Here is a 20,781-nt window from a genome sequence, read left to right as displayed (position 1 = left end):
TGGCAAGAGACTCGATAAGCATGTTCAGAAATAGACTGGAAGGAACACACTAAATGTTAGCAGCCACTTCCTCTGGATGATGAGATCATAACAGATTATCTCTTTTCTTTCCCGTGTTTTTCTCTATTTTCTAAAATTTTCACAATAGATATTTTATTTTTTAACAATGTTTGAAGGACTACCCTTTGTCTAGAAATTGTGCTTGTGGGGAAGCGGAGGAGAGAGGCAGAGGGTATAACGGGGGCAGTTGGATTTATTTTGTTCGCGCCTCTGGTACGAGAGAGAAGAATGCTGAAATGGGGAATTAGGAAACTTGGGTTTTATCCTAGTGCTGCTGAGCTATTTCTACACATTACTTCCCCTTTCTAGAGTTCATTTTCTTATTTGTAAAATTAATTGTGAAAAAGTATAAACTGGTGCTTTAAAGTTATAATTCCAAGACTTCATTTTGAGAGGCAGAGAGGCCTGTTGCTACAATCAAGCAGAGTTAATGGTAAAAGAGGAGAAGGCTGGTGGGGTAGGGACTGGATCCGAGTGTGTTCTGCAAAGGTTGAGCTTTAGATTCCTGCCTCAAGATGTGGGAGAGAAAGCTGAACATTTGAGAGCAGATTTTCGGAGAGGAGTCAGGATTAAAGGAAGAGCCTGGGGAGACAGCTTCACAGGGGGTGAATTGATCTCACCCCCCAAAATAAGCATGAGTGAAATGGGAGCTATTATTCAAATTAGTGAGGTGATAAGGACTCTCTTTTCCCAATCTTATCTAGCATGCATAAAGCAGACCCTATTAGAAGTTTGAGATATCATATTGGCCATAAAAATATAAATAGTATAAAATTTCTGGTTATAAAATTTAACCCCATTCTTCACCAAATTAATAATTTGGAACAAAATATAAGGCAACATGTAACTGAAAATATGGCATCCAGCCTCCCCGTGCCTGGATGATGGAGCGTCACCAAAAGTGGAGAACTCTGGCCAACAGATGCAAATACTCTGTCAACGCGACGGAAAGGGCCTCCTGAGTGGAGAGTGTCTATGAGAAACTGCTGGAGCCTTGATGACTGGTTGCCATGGCGACTGTTTCAACCTCGGAACAGAAACCTTCCTTTCAAGAAGCCCTTTGCCTGCTGCCAAAGACAGCAATCCTTCCCAAAGGCATTTTGTTCCAAGAGAAGGAGAGGAATGAAATCCTTTTTTCTTTTCTTGTGAATACAACAGAGAAGTTGTAAAAAGCTAAATACACGAAAGAGACCCTCTCAATATAGAAACTGTGCTGGCATTTTCTTAAACCAGGAGAGTGTGCATTTGAAGGCAAAGAATTTCTCACATGAATAAGTACTACACAGTTACATTTGGAATTTGTCCAATCCAACTTCAGCATCATAAAGCCAAAAGCATGTTCTACCTGGTTTTTCTGGGGGAACATTCTGTCCCCAGTTTATTTTTAAAAAACAAACAAAAGGCAAAGGATAGAATACTGAATACCATATCTCTATTGCTTTCTTTTGTAGATTAACAATCTGGAATGCAAATTAATAAGTTTTTGATGAGAGCCCTTTTATGTATAGCAGCACTGTGGCGATACTGGAAGGTGCTTTGGGATCAGGTAGAGATGGGGATACCAGACCACCTGACCTGCCTCTTGAGAAACCTGTATGCAGGTCAGGAAGCAACAGTTAGAACTGGACGTGGAACAACAGACTGGTTCCAAATAGGAAAAGGAGTACGTCAAGGCTGTATATTGTCACCCTGCTTATTTAACTTCTATGCAGAGTACATCATGAGAAACGCTGGACTGGAAGAAGCGCAAGCTGGAATCAAGATTGCCAGGAGAAATATCAATAACCTCAGATATGCAGATGACACCACCCTTATGGCAGAAAGTGAAGAGGAACTAAAAAGCCTCTTGATGAAAGGGAAAGAGGAGAGTGAAAAAGTTGGCTTAAAGCTCAACATTCAGAAAACGAAGATCATGGCATCCGGTCCCATCACTTCATGGGAAATAGATGGGGAAACAGTGGAAACAGTGTCAGACTTTATTTTTTGGGGCTCCAAAATCACTCCAGATGGTGATTGCAGCCATGAAATTAAAAGACACTTACTCCTTGGAAGAAAAGTTATGACCAACCTAGATAGCATATTCAAACGCAGAGATATTACTTTGCCGACTAAGGTCTGTCTAGTCAAGGCTATGGTTTTTCCAGTGGTCATGTATGGATATGAGAGTTGGACTGTGAAGAAGGCTGAGCACCAAAGAGTTGATGCTTTTGAACTGTGGTGTTGGAGAAGACTCTTGAGAGTCCCTTGGACTGCAAAGAGATCCAACCAGTCCATTCTGAAGGAGATCAGCCCTGGGATTTCTTTGGAAGGAATGATGCTAAAGCTGGAGCTCTAGTACTTTGGCCACCTCATGCGAAGAGTTGACTCACTGGAAAAGACTCTGATGCTGGGAGGGATCGGGGGCAGGAGGAGAAGGGGACGACAGAGGATGAGATGGCTGGATGGCATCACTGACTCGATGGGCGTGAGTCTGAGTGAACTCTGGCAGTTGGTGATGGACAGGGAGGCCTGGCGTGCTGCGATTCATGGGGTCGCAAAGAGTCGGACAGGACTGAGCGACTGAACTGAACTGAACTGAGTCCAATATTCTTGCTTTACAGAAGAGGCCTGGAGAAGTGAGGTGATTTGCTGACAGTTTCCTGAGTCCTTCATGGCAGAAGCTGCCTTCAGGAGTCTAGCTATCCTACCCCAGGGCCCTTCCTGTGCTCACTCGGGGTGCCTCCCTGTAGGTCCCAGACACTGATTCTCACTTTGCCCAGAACGAGTTTGCTCATACCTCCCCGTAACACATGCTAGGCACTTGGACAGCGATCATACCCCGTCTGCCAGAGGAGAGGCACCAAAAGGAGGAATGGCAGCAACGGGGCTGCCTGGGACAGCGTGGCCTCAGCAGGACCTCAGCGAATGAAGAGGGGTGTGGAGGGGGAGCAGGGGGCAGAGCCTGGCCCAGGACGGAAGGCGGGGCTTCACCAGCTGGTGAAGGGACCCCAAGAGGAGAGGGACCGTCCTGGGATCACAGACAAGGCTGGGAGATGAGATCGCGCAACTGAGAAGCAGTGTGCTGTTCTTAAGGCTGGCGGTCTCAGATAGTGCTGCCTGAAGGAGGTGACTCTACCTCTAACTGTGAGAACTTGGCAGGTTCCTTCACCTCCTGGTGCCTCAGTTTCTTTACCATTGCTGCTGCTGCTAAGTCGCTTCAGTCGTATCTGACTCTGTGTGACCCCATAGACGGCAGCCCACCAGGTTCCCCAGTCCCTGGGATTCTCCAGGCAAGAACACTGGAGTGGGCTGCCGTTTCCTTCTCCAGTGCATGAAAGTGAAAAGTGAAAGGGAAATTGCTCAGTCTTTACCTCTAAAATAAGGGAATTACTATATCATTCCTAAAAGCCTTTTCAGCTCTAATCTATGACATAAAATGCATGGGATTTCTAAGTTACCCATTCTGAATGCTTTGCATCCTGTGTGATAACAAGTATAAACAGCAAAATACCAGCCATGGAAATCACTGTTGATGAGAATAGGAAGAATTAAGGAAACAGCACGGAACAGGGGCCCTAAGGGGTGGCAGAAAGGAGGAGGGAGAAGCCTGCGTGCTGGCTCTGGCTCTTCCGTTGCCTGACTCGCTCTGTGATCACCAGGGTATATGGGCATGTTTGCATAAACATTTTAGGATGGTGGCTTGGTAAGGAAAACAATGGCCCACCGAGGTGTCCATCTCTTGCTCCCCAAACTTGTGAATCTGATACCTTAAATAGCAAACAGGACTTGCAGTGTGATTAAGGCAAGGCTCTTGAGTCAGGGAGAGTCTCCTGAATATCCAGGTGAGTCCAATATGATCACACGGGTCTTGATAAGGGAAAGAAGCAGGAGAATCAGAGGAGGAGATATGACGGTGGAGTCAGGGGTTTGAGTCAGAGGGAGATGCTAAAAGATGCTGTGCTGCTGGCTTTGACGATGGAGGGAGGGAGGCTCAGGCCAAGGAAAGCAGCTGTCCCTGGAATCTGGAAGAGGCTCCCCTGGAGCCTCCAGAAGGAACAGGGCCCCAATAACACCTTGATTCGAGGACTCCTGACTTCCAGAATGATAACACGTTTGAGTTAAGTCGTGTGTGTGTGTGTGTGTGTGCTCGGCTGTGTCAGACTCTTTGAGATCCATGGACTGCAGCCTGCCAGGCGCCTTTGTCTATGGACTTTCTCAAGCAAGAATACTGGAGTGAGTTGCATTTCCTCCCTTAGTGGGTCTCCCCAACCCATGGACTGAACCTGCTTCTCCTACATTGCAAGTGATCTCCTGCATTGACAGGTGGGTTCTTTCTATCTCTGAGCCACCTGGGAAGCCCCTGCAAGTCATTATATTTATGGTAAATTGTTACTAGTAGCAACTAGTGGTCAAATCAGGCCTTGGAGTTAGTCCGCTAAGGGTAATCCAAGGTTCTTAGCCCTGGCTACCATTAGAAGACCCTGCAGGGGGTGAACTCGGATAGAGTTCTGCAGAGTTCTAAAAGCTCTCCAGATGAGTTCAATGTACAACCTGATTTGGGAACCACTGGCTGGCTGCTCGGAGAAGGCAATGGCAACACAGTCCAGTACTCTTGCCTGGAAAATCCCATGGACAGAGGAGCCTGGTGGGCTGCAGTCCATGGGGTCACTAAGAGTCGAACACAACTGAGTGACTTCACTTTCATTTTTCACTTTCATGCACTGGAGAAGGAAATGGCAACCCACTCCAGTGTTCTTGCCTGGAGAATCCCAGGGTCGGGGGAGCATGGTGGGCTGATGTCTATGGGGTCGCACAGAGTCGGACACGACTGAAGTGACTTGGCAGCAGCTTAGCAGCAGGCTGGCTGCTAATGACCAGGGATTTTGTTGGGCGAACATGATTTTTCTAAGTAAATGACTGGGAGCTGCTTCTGAGAGAATACGTTGCTCTTTTCCTAATACTTATATATCATAATCTACCTTTCTGGAAGACAAATTAATAATATAGTGTTTGAATTAGAAAAAGGCCAGAAAATGGGAGAGAAAAGTGAATATGAGCAAAACAAAACTGTTCTGTAGAGTAAGTAGCTGTTCAAGAATACCTGGTATATTCCACATGTTTAAAAGAAGCGGACATCTTTATCATTCAAAAAGATCTGGAGAGAGAAAGCTCTGGCAGAAGCGAGGCCCTGAGGTGTGCTCTCCCCCTGGTGGAAGCGGACTCACCTGGCGCAGGCCACTATGCGCTTGTACTCTGAGCTGCTGTAGCCGAAGGCTGGCACACAACACAGACAGACACACAGAAAGAAGAGTAAACTGTTTTTAGCTTGTTCTGGAACACGTCAGAGCAGAATCATTAATGAGCAGGCCTCTGAACACACTTAGAAATTATTTGAGATTTGGAAGTTGGCACTTTTGATGATTTTAATGGAAATGCTGGTTTTAATGGAGCGGTCAATTGGCTCCTGACCATCCAGGAACTGTGGAAATCATTAGAACAGTTCTCTGCTTTCCAAGAACTTAATAAGGAAGGAGTCGTTTAAGGTACATCTGTGTTGGTAACGTGTCTGGGGAGGTGGCAGGGAGGAAGCGCCCATATCTAGATTCTCTGGTAGTTGGGAGTTTCCTGCAGGAACAGGACTCTGAGTCACAACAAAAGCTTTCAGGCAGAGGAAAGGCACACTCTCTGGTCCCAGGGCATGGGTCAAGGAGGACTGCGGTGTGCAAGTGGCCTTGCTTCTAGACTGGGACGGGAGAACCAAGCGGAGAACCAAGCGGGAGAAGCAAGCGGCCTTGCTTCTAGACTGGGACGGGAGAACCAGCCCAGCAGAAGAGGGGTGTGAGGGCCACGTGCAGAGAAAAGGCAGGAGCATCAAGAAAGACTCATTGGTCCTGAAGAGACCAAGCTGAAGATGGAGGCAGAGAAATGTGCGTTTGCCAGGCTCCTAGGGACACAGAAAGGGTACGGGATGGAAGCCCACCAGAGTGACGGGAGAGACTCAAGGCTTGGGAACGGGACACAGACATAAAACTATCAACAGAGATTCAAGGTTCTGAAATTAGGCCCTTACTACCTGTTACATCCTTCTTTTCCTTTTAAAGACTTTATTGAATTTGTTACAATATTGCTTCTGTTTGGGGTTTTATTCCCCTTCATATTTTGGTTTTTCGGCTGGAGGCCTGTGGGCTCTTAGTTCACTGAGCAGGGGCTGAGCTGGCACCAGGCAAAGCCTCACCCACTGGGCTACCAGGGAAGGCCCTAGTCACATGCTTTTTCCCCTTAGCTTTTATTTTTAATAGACTTTTATTTGGAGGATGACTGCTTTACACTATCGTGTAGGCTTCTGCCGTGCAACATGAATCAGCCGTAAGAATCCATGTCTCCTTCCCCTTGAACCCCCCCCCAGCCCCCACCTCATCCCACTTCTCTGGACCCTAGTTACATCTTTAAAAGTGTCTTTAGTCAAAACAATTTCTGGATCAACAGTGGATACATTTAACCTAGATATTGTTATTTAGTATCAGTTCCCAACTGTTATTAATGAGCTACCTCTATTCTAATAAATGGCAGTTATGTTTACTCAGACGTCAACCTATTAAAGAATCTGAATGAGAAATTACTTTAGCACATTTTTCCTAATCAGAGAAGCTCTTCGGTATTCTTCATGCTTAGCCAACATTACAGTGTAAATCATGCTGTTTTACCTTCAATTTCCCGGGTTTCAATTTTCAGATGGAAGCTGCAAACTTCCTCTGAGGTACTGATTTTGTGAACCACAGTTTTTACCTATATTGGGACAAGGAAACAAGAAGACCGTTTTTAAAAACAGGGAGTGGAAGAGGTATTATGGCAGGACTGCGGCTGAAAACGGGATGCGAGTATTTTTATCACCCGGTGCAAATGGGATGATTTGCACTGGGATCCAGGACCCATTTTCCCAGCAACTGGACTTTTGGCAAACTCCACAATTTGAAACCTAACTGAGAAGCCTAAAGTAAGCTAAAAATGATCTCTCTCCAGGCAGAACCTTGGTCCAAAGTCCACGCAGTCAACTCTGAGCACCTCACTCTGCAGGAACGTTTTTCAGACTTTCACCCCTGTGCCTGTGTACTCTGATATTACTCAGAACACCACAAGGTCGTGAAGTATGGTCTTCTCCAGCCCACAAACCACTGTGGTAACAACAAATTACAGGTGTGCATGGAAGGGCAGGGGTGCCGCCAGAAGTAGGTGTAGTGAGAGCAACCAGAAGTGACAGAACGGTGGGCCGCCCATCTGCCCGCCCGCATGCATCTGATAAACAGGCTTTGAAGGAATAAATGTACAAAAGATGAGCGCACAATTCAATAATCAGGAGAATGTTAATTTATGCTCAGACCACGTCGTTTGTATTATCTGAGGCATTTGGCATGTACAGCTTAGCTTTCCTAAGCTGTTTATCTGTGTCCCTGCAGCCTGTGGTTAAAAGGAGAAGATACTTGAGCCCTTACATATACACATTAGTCAGCGGTGATGCTGGATAAATGAGATGTGACTGTTCCTAACCTCAGCATCCATGTATATACGTGTGAATGTATACATACATACACCTGTCATAGGCATATACATGTCAACATTATTATTATTTATCTCCGTACAACTATGCACATATACTTATATATCATTTCTAGAAACACACACACATATAAAGATTAACAGCCATTTTCAAAAAGAAACTGTGAGGACAGCTATCAAGATAGCCAGAAGGAATGGTGGATGACTCTTAGCTCAGTTATGGTTACCCAAGCCCAGATTTCTATAACTTTGTGTCAAAGTCTCTCTCTTTTAGATTACTTACCATAAGCTGACAAATAACCTCAATCAAGTTGTTCTGCACAAAATACTCACGTGCACTGTAGCCAAGCCACTGCTTTGTCCGGTGCTGAGGACGACGAGGTCATCACTGAGAGGCACCTGGAAAGATTTCTGAATTCAGCACTATTCCTCATGCTTATTTACTTTGCACAAAAGGCTGTGGAAAGTAACAACTACTTCCAGTTATTTGTATGTTTAAATATACCTTAAATAATCTAAAATGTGGTAATTAAAAAAATACATATCAGCCTCTATATACCGATAGCTACTGTTACTGATACGGAACCTAGTTTTTCCAAAGTATTTTTTCTCTTGGGAAATTCTCATTGGCCATCAAGGTTTTCGTTTTTAAAAATCCTGTAGTAGCAAAGGACATGGAGTAGGCTGCTGGGCGACCTGCAGGCCATATCCAGTTTGGCCACAGTCTGCATGTGTGAGCAGGGTCGCTGGAACCACTGGCAGACTCCTGAGTGCGTCTTCTCTCTTACTCTACTGCCAAACCTTCGTCTACTGTCAAACCTTTGTGTGTGCTCTCTACGTCTGAAACACGCTTCACTTCTCTTCGCCTGGCTAACTCCTTCTGATTCTTCCAGATTTACCCTGCCCATCTGGATGCATTTGAGAAACGGCTCTCACCGCTCAGCCTGGCTCAGGAGGCTCCCCTCTGTCCTTCCGTGAACCTAGCAAAGGTCCTAGCTTTCGCTGTTTGTTGAAATGACTGTCTCCTCTACAGCACAAGGGCTGTTTGTGCTTTACTTCTGGATCCTCAGTGCCCAGGACAGGGCAGGCATCCTTGCTTCGGACACACTAAGCACTCATCTTAGGTTTAAGGGTGAATAGTTACATTTGTATAAGAAGGGCAGAACCGATGATCTTGAAGGTCCCATCCACTTACAAAGTATTACTTTAAAAAATCCTTTAGTTACCTCTATTGGCCTCCCAAGGAAATACTTGTCTGACATCTTATAGTGGTAGAGGTCACCTTTATTCTTGTAAGACACTTTGACATCCATGTTCAAGTGGAGTTTTCTACCCAGGAGTGAATACTCTGTCAGGCCCTCGATGGCGTTAATTGTATCCTATCAACAAACAGCAAGGTACAAAAATAGGTTTACTCATTTACATACCCCGTCTACAAATATACTTTCTTACGAGAAGGTGAGTCAGTGTCTGGAGATGAAACTCTGGGTGACCGAGTGGAACTAAAGGGCCCCTGTGTGGAGAGGGAAGAAGAGTCTCCCTCCACCAGTAAGGCTGCTGCTGGTCGCAGGGACAAGAAGGCAGTGTGGCTCACATCCGGGTTCTCCATGTGTCTTGAGCCCGTGACCTCAGGCAAGTCTTCCTTTCCAGAATGCCTCCAGCTCCTTGCACAACTGCGGATCTCCTTCCCATCCTCATCTCCACGCTTAACTAGCCCCACAGGGAAGACATGAAGAATCCCCTCTTCTATCATTCTATTCAGTGTCCTTCCCTTCCGCTCCTTGGAGCATGCTTCTCGACTGGTGATACTCTACGTAGAGTTTATCACAGGCATCCCCTCACTGTGCCGAGACTCCTGGGGGCAACAGTACGTCCTTCTTGGCACCCGTCACATTCAGCAGGCACGCACATGGTAGTCATTCAACAAATATTTGCTGAAGGAATAAATGTGTGCGTGAGTGCTAAGTCGCTTCCAACTCTAAGTCGTGTCCAACTCTACGCAACCCTATGAACTGGAGCCTGCCAGCCTCCTCTGTGCATGGGATTCTCTCGGCAAGAATACTGGGGTGGATTGCTGTGCCCTCCTCCAGCGGATCTTCCTGACGTAGGGCTCAAGCCCACGTCTCTTATGTCTCCTGCACTGGCAGGCGGGTTCTTTTCACCACTAGCGGGATGAACTTAATTTTTCTGGATCTTGTCTTCCTCATCTACAGAACGGGGAGATGTGGTTGAATCAGAGAGAGCAGATTTGTGACAACCTTCTCTCTCATGTCCAGGCGGTGGGTCCTCTTTTCTCTAAGCCTCCAGCTGTGCCTGTGGTGAAACCCATTTCCTTCCCCTGACTGGAATTAGAAGATCACCAGCATCACCCTGAAGACCCCTCTAGCTCTGAATTTTACGTACACACACACACCCTGCAGCGCCCCAGCATCCAGGGAACGGGGAAGATGCTGACATTGGAGAGAAGCTTGAGTGTAGAGGCACACTGCAACAGCATGGGAGTTATCCCCCAGTCGTGTCCGGCCCTTTGCGACCCCGTGGACCGTAGCCCACCAGGCTCCTCTGTCCGTGGGATTTTCCAGGCAAGAACGCTGGAGTGTGTTGCCATTTCCTTCTGCAGGGGATCTTCCCGACCCAGGGATCGAACCCGGGTCTCCTGCACTGTGGACGACGCTTTGCCGTCTGAGCCTCCAGGGAAGTCCACGGTGCCAAATGCACATACTCAGATGAGCTTACACTGGGTGCTAGACAGACGGACAGGCGGATAATAGGCATCCCTCTTACTTTTCACTTAGTGTTGCGGAAAGGAACATCAGTGCCTTTATTTACGCGGCAGCCGCTCTTTCTTACATAGGATTTAATATGATTGCTGATGACTCTCCTAGCCCTTCATGGTAACTAAGAATCGTAAAGGAAGCTCTGGGCTTGGAGGTTGGAGGTGTGAGTGCTGATGTTGGCTCTGCCACTAACTCTGTGAATGAACCTCCTCGAGCCGAGCTTCGCCTCTGCGTGAGGAGGGTGTCAATGCAGCTGTTCCTTCGGGCCCTGGATTCTAGCCATTTATTCGTATCTTTAGTGTGCTCATTTGGTGACAGAACCATGGAGGCAGGAAGGAGTGTGGAGAATGCGGTGTGGGAGGCACTGGAAGCATCTCCAGGAAGAAAACAGGAGAGAAAGCAGCATTACCTGGGTTGAATAAAAGCCGCCTCCGTACCTCTGCTCTTCTGACAGCCACCTGATGATTGGACTCACGTAATTCATGTCCTTCAAGCTCAGACTGGTGAGTAAGGCATAGGCCGTGGTCTCCACCATGCGAGCCGTGCCAGTATTTGGCGCAGAGCTGTCTTTCTGTTCCAGATCATCTTTCCAAAAACGGTAAATGGGCGGGTTACCTAAACATCAACAAATCACATGGGTAAATATCATGAAAAATTTGAACTTGGCGTGACAATTCTAGCAGGGTTCTAGAAGTTTCTTCCGGTAGCGGCCTTCTGGTTTCCAAAAGTTTCATATTCTTTTGTAAGAAGAATTTTCTCAAGGTGACCAACACAAACAAGATCTCTTAATACAGGGCTGTTTTAATCTATAATGGAAGAGAATTTAAATATGAGCAGACAGACAGACAGACAGATGATAGATATAGCTGAATCATTTGGCTGTATACCAGAAACTAACACGGTAAATCAACTATACTTCGATAAAAATAAAAAAAACACAAGGCTGTTTGTCTTTATTCAGAAAAGTCAACCTGGAACATTACACGTACTTTTGCATGGTAGAATGGAAAGGGCAGTGCACTGGAAAGACTAACAGTGCCCAGGTTCTAGTCTCTACTCGGCTACTAACAGACCTGTAAACTTGGATGGATTCTTTTCATTGTGAGTCTTTCAGTTCCCTGAAGTATAGATAGTGCTTTCTTCCTTGAAACTGAGTTTCCTCAGTGAAACTCAACTGAGATATCGAATGTAAATGGTTTTATAAACCAGGAAGCGCCATATATATATATATATATATATGCATATATACGCTTATTGTTATTACTATTGACACTACCAAAAAAATCAGAGAACTTTTATCCTTGATAGGAAAAAAAACTACAGTTTGCAAATTTTGAGATCACACCCAAACCTTACCTATTCGATCTCCTCCCAATCTAAAACACTAAAGACAATTTCATGCAGGTAGCACTTTTCATGAGTTAGTTTCTGGATTATATTTGGTCTTTGCTGTTCTGTGCTGTGTGTGCTATGCTCAGTCGCTCAGTCGTGCCCCGCTCTCTGCAACCCCATGGACTGTAGCCCACCAGGCTCCTCTGTCCATGGGCTTCTCCAGGCAACAAGACTGGAGTGGGTTGCCATTTCCTCCTCCAGGGGATCTTCCCAACCCAGGCATCAAACCCAGGTATCCTGCATCGGCAGGTGAATTCTTTACCACTGAGCCACCTGGGAAGTCTTTATCTATATCTATATCTACATATTTGGAGGAGGAAATGGCAAACCCCTCCAATATTCTTGCCTGGAAAATTCCATGGACAGAGAAGCCTGGTGGGCTACAGTCCATGGGGTCGCAGAGTCAGACACAGCTGAGTGCCTGAGCACAGTGTGTATATATATGCGTGTGTGTGTGTGTGTGTGTACACATACACACATATATGAGCTTCCCTGGTGACTCAGACAGTAAAGAATCTGCCTGCAAGTCAGGAGACCTGGGTTTGATCCCTGGGGCAAGATCCGCTAGAGCAGGAAACGGCAGCCCACTCCTGTATGGCTTGCCTTGAGAGTTTCATGGACAGAGAACCCCAGTGGGCTACATAGTCCATGGTTTGCGAAGAGTCAGATACTACTGAGCAACCAACACACACACAAATACACACACACACACACACGTATTCTTTTCAATATTCTTTCCCTTCTGGTTTATCGTAGGATATTGGCTATAGTTTCTGCGCCATCAGTAGGGCCTTGTTGCTATGCATCCTGTACGTTTAACAGTTCATCTGCTAACCCCAACCTCCAGCTCTATCACTCCAACATCCCCCCTCCTCAAAATTCTGATGTATCTGTTTACAACTCAGAATTACCTCGCTTGCTTGACTTGAGGGACAAAATGTTTTCCCTCCCTCTTGAAGGCTTTTTTTGGAAGGAAGGTTTTGATTTCTAAAGATAGTTCCAGTTCAAACATGATGTGAATTAATATATTCCCTTCTAGCTCTTAAATTCTATTATTTTATGATTCATTTCTTACAATACCCTAGATATTTCTTTTGTGTTATTTGAAAAGTATTATAGAAGTGATTTTGAAGGATATGTTGAGATTCAGTCATTTTTTTAAATGGTGACAGAAGTCAAATTTTGTAGATGGTGATAAACCTCATGCAGTATTTATTAAACGTTTAGGAAACTTCAGCCAGGAGAGGCCTCAGAAGTACCCAACCATGCCAGTGCTGGTCCAGGCACATTGGCCAGTGACCACTACTCCTCTCTATTTCTTTACTCTTGACCCATAGGAAGCAAAGTCTTTATTCTTCAAAATGAAGTATGTGCCTTTTGGTCAGCCTGGTACCATATAAGCTAGGTCATGCACTCTTCTGCTCAAAGTCCTCCAACGACTTCCCTTCTCACCTGAAGTGGAAGTTAAGGTTCTGGGGAACCCCACTGGCCCCCATGGGACCTTGATATGAACAGGACTCAGGCACTGCTTGCTCTGTGTAGAGGCCGACCCAAGCCAGGGAGCATGGCTGGGGCAGTGGAACAGAAGCTGGATTTCAGCCTCCATTCGCCCACGCTTGGTAGACTACACAGCTGTCTACGTGAGTCCTGCAGAGCTCTGGTCACGCCCCCAGGTCCTGAGTGGTGCTCGCTCGCCCTTCCCTTCCCTGGCACCCTCCTGCCCTCACCCCACTTCTCTCCAGTCACCCTGACCTCCTTGCCTTCCTTGGAGCACCAGGCGAGCTCCTACCTCAGGCATTTTCCTAAACTGTCTCTATCGGGAACTACCCTTCCAGAAAGCCACTGGTTTGCTTTCTTGCCTCCTTCAGGTCTTGACTCAAATGCCATCTTCCCAATGAGGCTTAAGCCTGACCACCCTGTTTAAAGTTACAGCCAATCCCCTCACTTTCTCTCCCTTCCTTGCTTTATTTTTCTTCATATCAGTCATCACTAAATAGGTTACTGTATCACTGAATAGTCACTATATGCCATGTTTTGGTTATTAATCATGTTCTCTCACTAAACAGAATATAAATTTCATGAAGGCCTGGACTTTCTTCTATTTTGTCTGTTGCATTATCCCCAGAGCCTAGAACAAAGCCTGGTACATAGGAGATACTCCATACACATTTGTTGAGTTGAGGAATGCATAAATACCTGCTGAATGAGTGCCTGAATGAATGAACGGTAGTGCTTATTATACCGTGTTGTGATGTCTTTGTTCCTTGAGGGTGGGGATTCTGTCTCACTCTACTGTGCATGCACCCACCTTTCCCAGAATTAGCAGAGGCTACGTGTTTACTTGGACCATAGAGAAGGCTGAGTGCCAAAGAACTGACCTTTGAATTGTGGTGCTGGAGAAGACTCTTGAGAGCCCCTTGGTCAGAAGGAAGATCAAACCAGTCAATCCTAAAGGAAATCAACCCTGAATATTCACTGGAAGGACTGATGCTAAAGCTGAAGCTTCTGACGTGAAGCTTCCTGATGTGAAGAACTGACTCATTGGACAAAACCCGGATGCTGGGAAAGATTGAAGGCAGGAGGAGAAGGGGGCAACAGAGGATGAAATGGTTAGATGGCATCACCGACTCAATGGGCATGAGTTCGAGCAAGCTCTGGGAGATCGTGAAGGACAGGGAGGCCTGGTGAGCTGCAGTCCATGGGGTCACAAAAAGTCAGACATGACTGAGTGACTCAACCACGTGCTTATTGGACACTTGCTGAACAAACGTCAGAAACGAGTCATACCTTTGACAAAAGCTTTCTTCTTCAGAGCAGAGACAATTGAACGGAACTGTGGGTGTGATTTATCTCCTAGGGAGAGGGCGTAAGCGGCAATGGCCAGCGTGAAAGCACTCTGGGTTGAGAGGGCGTTTTCATGCAGAAAGATGTCAGCTTTACTTACAGCTGTGCTGATTTTCTGGAAACAAGAGCAGAAGATACCTAAGTTTCTTTGACAAGATTTGAGCTATCAACTGACAGGATCTACCCCCAGGTTGCACCACCCTAGGTTGCAGGCAAGATGAAGGGTAGAAAGGAAAATGACCTAGTGGAAATGGATGGTGTCTCCCTCCTTGGTGGAGGTTTTTCCATTTAGTTTCTGCTTCCCACGTCAGTCCTGGCCTCTGGGAAGAAGAAGCATCAAACACAGACCTGGCTTTCTTCATTCTGCTGCACCCAGCAGAGCTGAGTCAGAGTCACATTGTCAAAAGTTCTACTTGAGAAAACCATCAGCAGCAAAAAAAGAGCCAAGCTGCCAAAGTGCTTTTTGATCCTAAGGATTCCTGGGAAAATAATCTCTATGCCTCTGCCTGCAGACAACTGAAATAGTTGTTTTGGATAAGTGGACGAGGAGGCAGTAGGGTGGAATATTCCTGACTCCTCGTCTGGCACCTTCTCGTCAGCTCCATCTGTCTCTCACTCACATAGCACCAGGCACTGGCAATGTTCCTTGCCGATTATCTTGTCTTGTTGAATATATATATATGCATGCTAAGTTGCTTCAGTCATGTCTGACTCTTTGCGACCCTGTGGACTATGGCCTGCCGGGCTCCTCTGTCCATGGGATTCTCTAGGCAGGAATACTGGAGTGGGCTGCCCTGCCCTCCTCCAGGGGATCTTCGGGGATCAAGCCCGCGTCTCTCACGTCTCCTGCACCGGCGGGCGGGCTCTTGGCCACTAGTGCCCCCACATATACGTGCGTGTTTGCAGATTGAGAATTATCTGCCGATTGAGAACTGAGCCCATGTCTCCTGTGTCCCCTGCACTGCAAGCAGACTCTCTATCACTGAGCCACCGGGAAGCCCCTCCTGTGTGTATATATACATAAGTGTGTGCATACACACACAGGAGACGTAAGAGATGTGGGCTTGATCCCTGGGTCATGAAGGTCCCCTGGAGGAGGGCAGGGCAGCCCACTCCAGTATTCCTGCCTGAAGAATCCCATGGACAGAGGAGCCCAGCAGGCCACAGGCCGTAGGGTCACCCAGAGTCAGACAGGACTGAAGTGGCTTAGCGCACATGCATATGTATATGTACATGTATACGTTTATTTAGGGCTTCCCTGGTGGCTTGGTGCTAAAGGATCCACCTGCTGATGCAGAGATTTGGGTTCAGTCCCTGGGTCGGGGAGATCCCCGGGAGAAGGAAATGGCAGCCCACTCCAGTATTCCTGCCTGGAGAATCCCATGGACAGAGGAGCCTGGTGGGCCACAGTCCAGGAGGTCACAAAAGCGTCAGACACAACTTAGTGACTAAACAATAACAACAGCACACACATAGAACAATTCTCCTGAACTAAACTTAAAACTGATTTCATTTTGTGGTTCAAGCCCTACCAGTCGCCTTGGGTTTTTCCATCTCGGTTCTGTCAGCTGGTTTGAAGGACAGGTCTAATCTACTTCCCAGGTCAGGATCTCATTTCTGTTCATCTTTAGACTCTTCTATGATGATTCACTTAAGTGGATCCTCTCCTTTCTCCCCTCAGCTTCCAAGCAAACGAAACAGCACAACCCCAGGCAGAAAACATGGCTGGGGGTGTCCTTAGCAGTTTTGAGATACAGAGCACGTGAGCGCTCAGTATTCCATGTGAGTCCAGCCTTTGGCCACCTGATGCGAAGAGCTGGCTCCTGGGAAAAGACCCTGATGCTGGGGAAGATTGAAGGCAGGAGGAGAAGGGAACGACAGAGGAGGAGATGGTTGGATGGTATCACTGACTCAATGGACATGAGTTTGAGTAAGCTCTGGGAGTTGGTGATGGACAGGGAGGCCTGGTGTGCTGCAGTCCATGGGGCTGCAGAGAGTCAGACATGACTGAGCGACTGAATTGAACTGAACTGATTCCATGTAATAAAAGAACAGTCCCATACGTAATGTAAGAGTTAGCAGGGGTAACAGTAGGATCCCAGGGACATGGGGTCATCCTCTCATCAAATCAGAAGTTATTTATTCAAATCACAGGTCTACAATCCAGTATCTTGTGACATGGGACAATTAAATTCACCTTCCTTACAGGCCCCACTTTTCTCAGCTGTCAATGAGTGGGTTGGACTAGATGCTCTTAGTATCTATCATACTGCTGAATTCCTCAAATTCTGGAGTTCAGGTTATTTTCAAGCGCCCCGTCCTATCCCCCGCTCCATTCCCCAAATATGGTACAGAAACAGACAGTGGGTGTTGGAGAAAGAAAACACTTACCTCCAAGGGGCATATATCAAAAGCCTTTCTAATTCCAATCACAGCAAAGGCTGTAAGATACAAAGTGTTCTCTCGGGCTTCAACAGGCAAGGTCCCCTAAAAGTAAGCAGTGTTTTAAAAGGAGAGTGAAATGGTGTCTTTCAAACGAAATGACCTGGATTGACTCTCCACTTTGGCCTCCCCTCCTTCTCTCTCCCTTCATGCGGGCCAGCTGGGCCCCTGGCGTTTTCTCAGAGCTCTGAGTTTTATGTGCTTTCACTTGCTTTTCTCTCCTCCACCTCACCCTGGAGCTCCGCTTCATACCCCTTCACCACATTCAAGCTCACCTTCTCCTTCAAGACCCTGTTAAAATGCCAGCTCCTCTACAAAGCGCGATTCTTCCTCTGTCCTCCCGTATTTCTCTTCTTAGGGCAGTGACGTTCCAAGGCAGTGTTTCTCAGACCTCCCAGGAGATGACCTCCTACTCATCTCTCCAGCTTCATTTTGTGCCGCTCACCCCTGAGTCCTCTAGGCGCCAGCTCTTCGAATGAACCACCCTCTCTCCACTTCAAGATAACAGCATGATGCTTGTACTACTTGGGACCTTCTGCCTGCCTCCCTCCTACCTAGCTCCTAGGAACCAGGTCAAACCGTTTTCTCAACTTCCCCAATCTAAGTGAGAGCTCCTGCTTTCGAAGAAACTGTATTGACCTTTTCTTAGTGTGAATCACACACTTGAAATCACTTAAAGTCTGACTTTTCTGCTAGATGGTAATAATCGCCGTGGCCTCAGTGACCATACCTGTTCTGTTCACTATTATATCCCTACCAGGTAGCACTTGGTACACAATCTGTACATATTTATTGAATAAATAGATGAACACACAAACTTCAATCTTGATTAGAGTTGTTAGTATCTGCGCCCTCCTCTCCCTACCAGTGTGTGAGCTCCTTTGTGGCAGGGGTACTTTCTGATCCATTCTTCACACTCTTCCTCCCTCAGGGTCCCCCAAAGAGGCCCTTGCACATTTCAGGTGCTCAGTGAATGGTTGTTGAATGCATAGGAACAGCTGGATAGATGGGTAGGATTTTTTAAAAAAATTGTTGTAGTATCTTACTTTTCAAATAGCACCTAGATGATGTCAGTTGCCCTCATTTCTTGTGGGAGTCCTAATCGGTCCTAATTATGGGACCCCGGTCAGCCAGGAAGGCCATTTGTGACGTGAAAGGGATTGGATCGGGGCAGGTAAAATAAATAAATAAATGAAAGCTGCTGGATCCTAAAAAATACATTCTAGGAGTAGAAGAGGCTGTAGCAGTATTTTGCAGAGATTTTGCAATTTAAACACGTAAGTGGATTCCAGTATCAAGCAACACTTTGTTGTACTTCTTAATAAATTAACTCTAACCTTCTTTCTAACAGAGTGTATGTAGCATCCCTTCCATCTTTCACAACAACATCGTACAGCCTTGACCTATGCGAAGGCCTTGAAGTTCAAGTGCAGACTTTGTACCAAGTGTCTGCAGACCAAAGAGCCCACTTGCCCCTTCTGAGAGCCTAGCATTTGTGCTCTGCGACCCACTAATGCCTGTGAACCAGATGTCCAAGATCTTACTCATCTGACCTATTTTGAATTATCTGAATAACAGGATGAGAAGACCTTTCAAATTCTTTGCCTACACACAAGAGAAGTTTCTTGCAGGATTGCATATATTTTCCCCTTCTTCTAAAAATGAATGAGAACCCAACTCAGCCTTTTAAATCAAACTATTGTTCATCTGTGCATTTGGCTTCCTTACCTGTAACTTCACGGGTTGATAGTCAGAATTTTCCTTGAATGATCCATTTTCCAGCTGACATTTCTCAAGCAGCCACAATAAAGAATTACAAATTGAATTTTGGTTCTGATCTACATATTTACTTATTTGTCCAAGTACTCTTAGAGCAAAAGCTGTTAACCTTTGGGATGAAAATCAAATAAATAAACATTTAGACACTGAAGCCCTTTTGGCTTTCAACCTGCAGTGTGTTTTAGTTCATACAGTGTTTATTCTTGAAAAGAAAACATTTTAAAACACGCAATTCCGAAGTAAAATGTTACTATTTCAAAACATCAGGGAAGATACCAGGAAGATCTCCAAAAACAACCAAATGTAAGCAACACATCTTCTGCGCCTACAGCATTGCTAGCCTGCACACAAGCTGACAATTGATGCCTGATAATACAAAAATCATTCTCTAAAGTTGGATAGCGTTCAAACAAATAGTTTAGAGTTAAAGCACTGACTCACAAACATGAGACATTGAGGAGCAAGATCATAAAATTCTAGATGGTGAAATTTCTACAAGCTATCTGATCGAAATCCCCATCTGAGGTCTGAATTCTCTTCCCTAATACCCGTGGGGGTGTTTATCTTGCTTCCCCTTGAGTCACACCATTGATGGAGAGCTTGCCACCTCTCAAGGAAGCTTTATTTATTATGATCACTTAGTCAAAGAAAAGTTCAGAACACTTCACTGGTGGCCCAGTGGTTAAGAATCCACCTGACATGGCGGGGGACACAGGTTCGATTCCTGGCCCCGGAAGATCCCACGTTCCTCGGGACTATTGAGCCCGCCTGCCCTCGGGCCCGAGCTCTGCAGCAAGAGAGGCACCGGCAGCGAGAAACCCTGCGCCTCAGCTAGAGAGCCGCTCCCGCTGCCTGCGCTTGGTGAAGCCAGCTCGCAGAGCGACGACTGGCACCGCCCCAAACAAGCAAGCGCAGTCTCTGCTAACGTCCCGGAGAGACCATCCGAGGGGATCCACCGAGGGGATCCACTTCACGACCCCAAATGCCTCTTACACCTCCTCTCCTCCTCTCTGATTCCTTCACTCAGCAGCCTGGGGGCCAGAAACCCCCCACACTCAGACCGCTTCACTCTCTCCCTTACTTTAAAATTTTGTTTTCCCTTTTCTTTTTAAAATTAATATTATTCTCTTCACTTTTTTTTTTTAATCTTCCCTGTATTTCTAAAAAAAATTTTTGGGGTATTCAGGTGTTCGCCATATATTTATATATATATATATGTATATATGTATATATATATATATCTTTGTCTACATTCAAATGGGTATATCTTTCCTTTTCTCCTTTGCTTGTCGCTTCTCTTCTTTTCATGGCTATTTCTAAGGCCTCCTCAGACAGCCATTTTAATGCAAAGTTCCAAAGAATAGCAAGGAGAGATAAGAAAGCCTTCCTCAGCGATCAATGCAAAGTAATAGAGGAAAACAACAGAATGGGAAAGACTAGGATCGCTTCAAGAAAATTGGAGACACCAAGGGAACATTTCATGCAAAGATGGGCTCAATAAAGGACAGAAATGGTATGGACCTAACAGAAGCAGAAGACATTAAGACGAGGTGGCAAGAATACACGGAAGAACTGCACAAAAAAGATCTTCATGACCCAGATAACCACAATGGTGTGATCACTCACCTAGAGCCAGACATCCTGGAATGTGAAGTCAAGTGGGCCTTACGAAGCATTTCTACGAACAAAGCTAGTGGAGGTGATGGAATTCCACTGAGCTATTTCAAATCCTAAAAGATGATGCTGTGAAAGTGCTGCACTCAATATGCCAGCAAATTTGGAAAACTCAGCAGTGGCCACAGGACTGGAAAAGGTCAGTTTTCATTCCAATTCCAAAGGAAAGAAATGCAAAAGAATGCTCAAACTACCGCACAATTGCACTCAGCTCACATGCTAGTAAAGTAATGCTCAAAATTCTCCAAGCCAGGCTTCAGCAATACGTGAACCGTGAACT

The 20,781-nt window shown here is 46.0% G+C and overlaps 1 protein-coding gene across 2 annotated transcripts in view; it reads right to left on the bottom strand.

Moving 5' to 3' along the window:
• The window catches only part of C5 (complement C5), a 91,850-nt gene that overhangs the window by 10,556 nt on the left and 60,513 nt on the right, over positions 1 to 20,781 (bottom strand). For both annotated transcript variants that reach the window (XM_069575264.1, XM_069575263.1), the window contains 8 exons: positions 18,777 to 18,936; positions 16,998 to 17,093; positions 14,550 to 14,721; positions 10,780 to 10,985; positions 8,820 to 8,972; positions 7,927 to 7,992; positions 6,744 to 6,825; positions 5,265 to 5,313 (listed from right to left, as the gene is read on the bottom strand). In XM_069575264.1, coding sequence (XP_069431365.1) covers positions 5,265 to 5,313; positions 6,744 to 6,825; positions 7,927 to 7,992; positions 8,820 to 8,972; positions 10,780 to 10,985; positions 14,550 to 14,721; positions 16,998 to 17,093; positions 18,777 to 18,936 — 984 coding nt within the window. The remainder of the gene's footprint in view (positions 1 to 5,264; positions 5,314 to 6,743; positions 6,826 to 7,926; positions 7,993 to 8,819; positions 8,973 to 10,779; positions 10,986 to 14,549; positions 14,722 to 16,997; positions 17,094 to 18,776; positions 18,937 to 20,781) is intronic.

This window comes from Ovis canadensis, chromosome 2 (assembly GCF_042477335.2).
Source record: "Ovis canadensis isolate MfBH-ARS-UI-01 breed Bighorn chromosome 2, ARS-UI_OviCan_v2, whole genome shotgun sequence".
Lineage (NCBI taxonomy): Eukaryota > Metazoa > Chordata > Mammalia > Artiodactyla > Bovidae > Ovis > Ovis canadensis.
The sequence above is the reverse complement of the archived record's forward strand: the minus strand, read 5'-3'. Positions and strand labels throughout refer to the sequence as shown.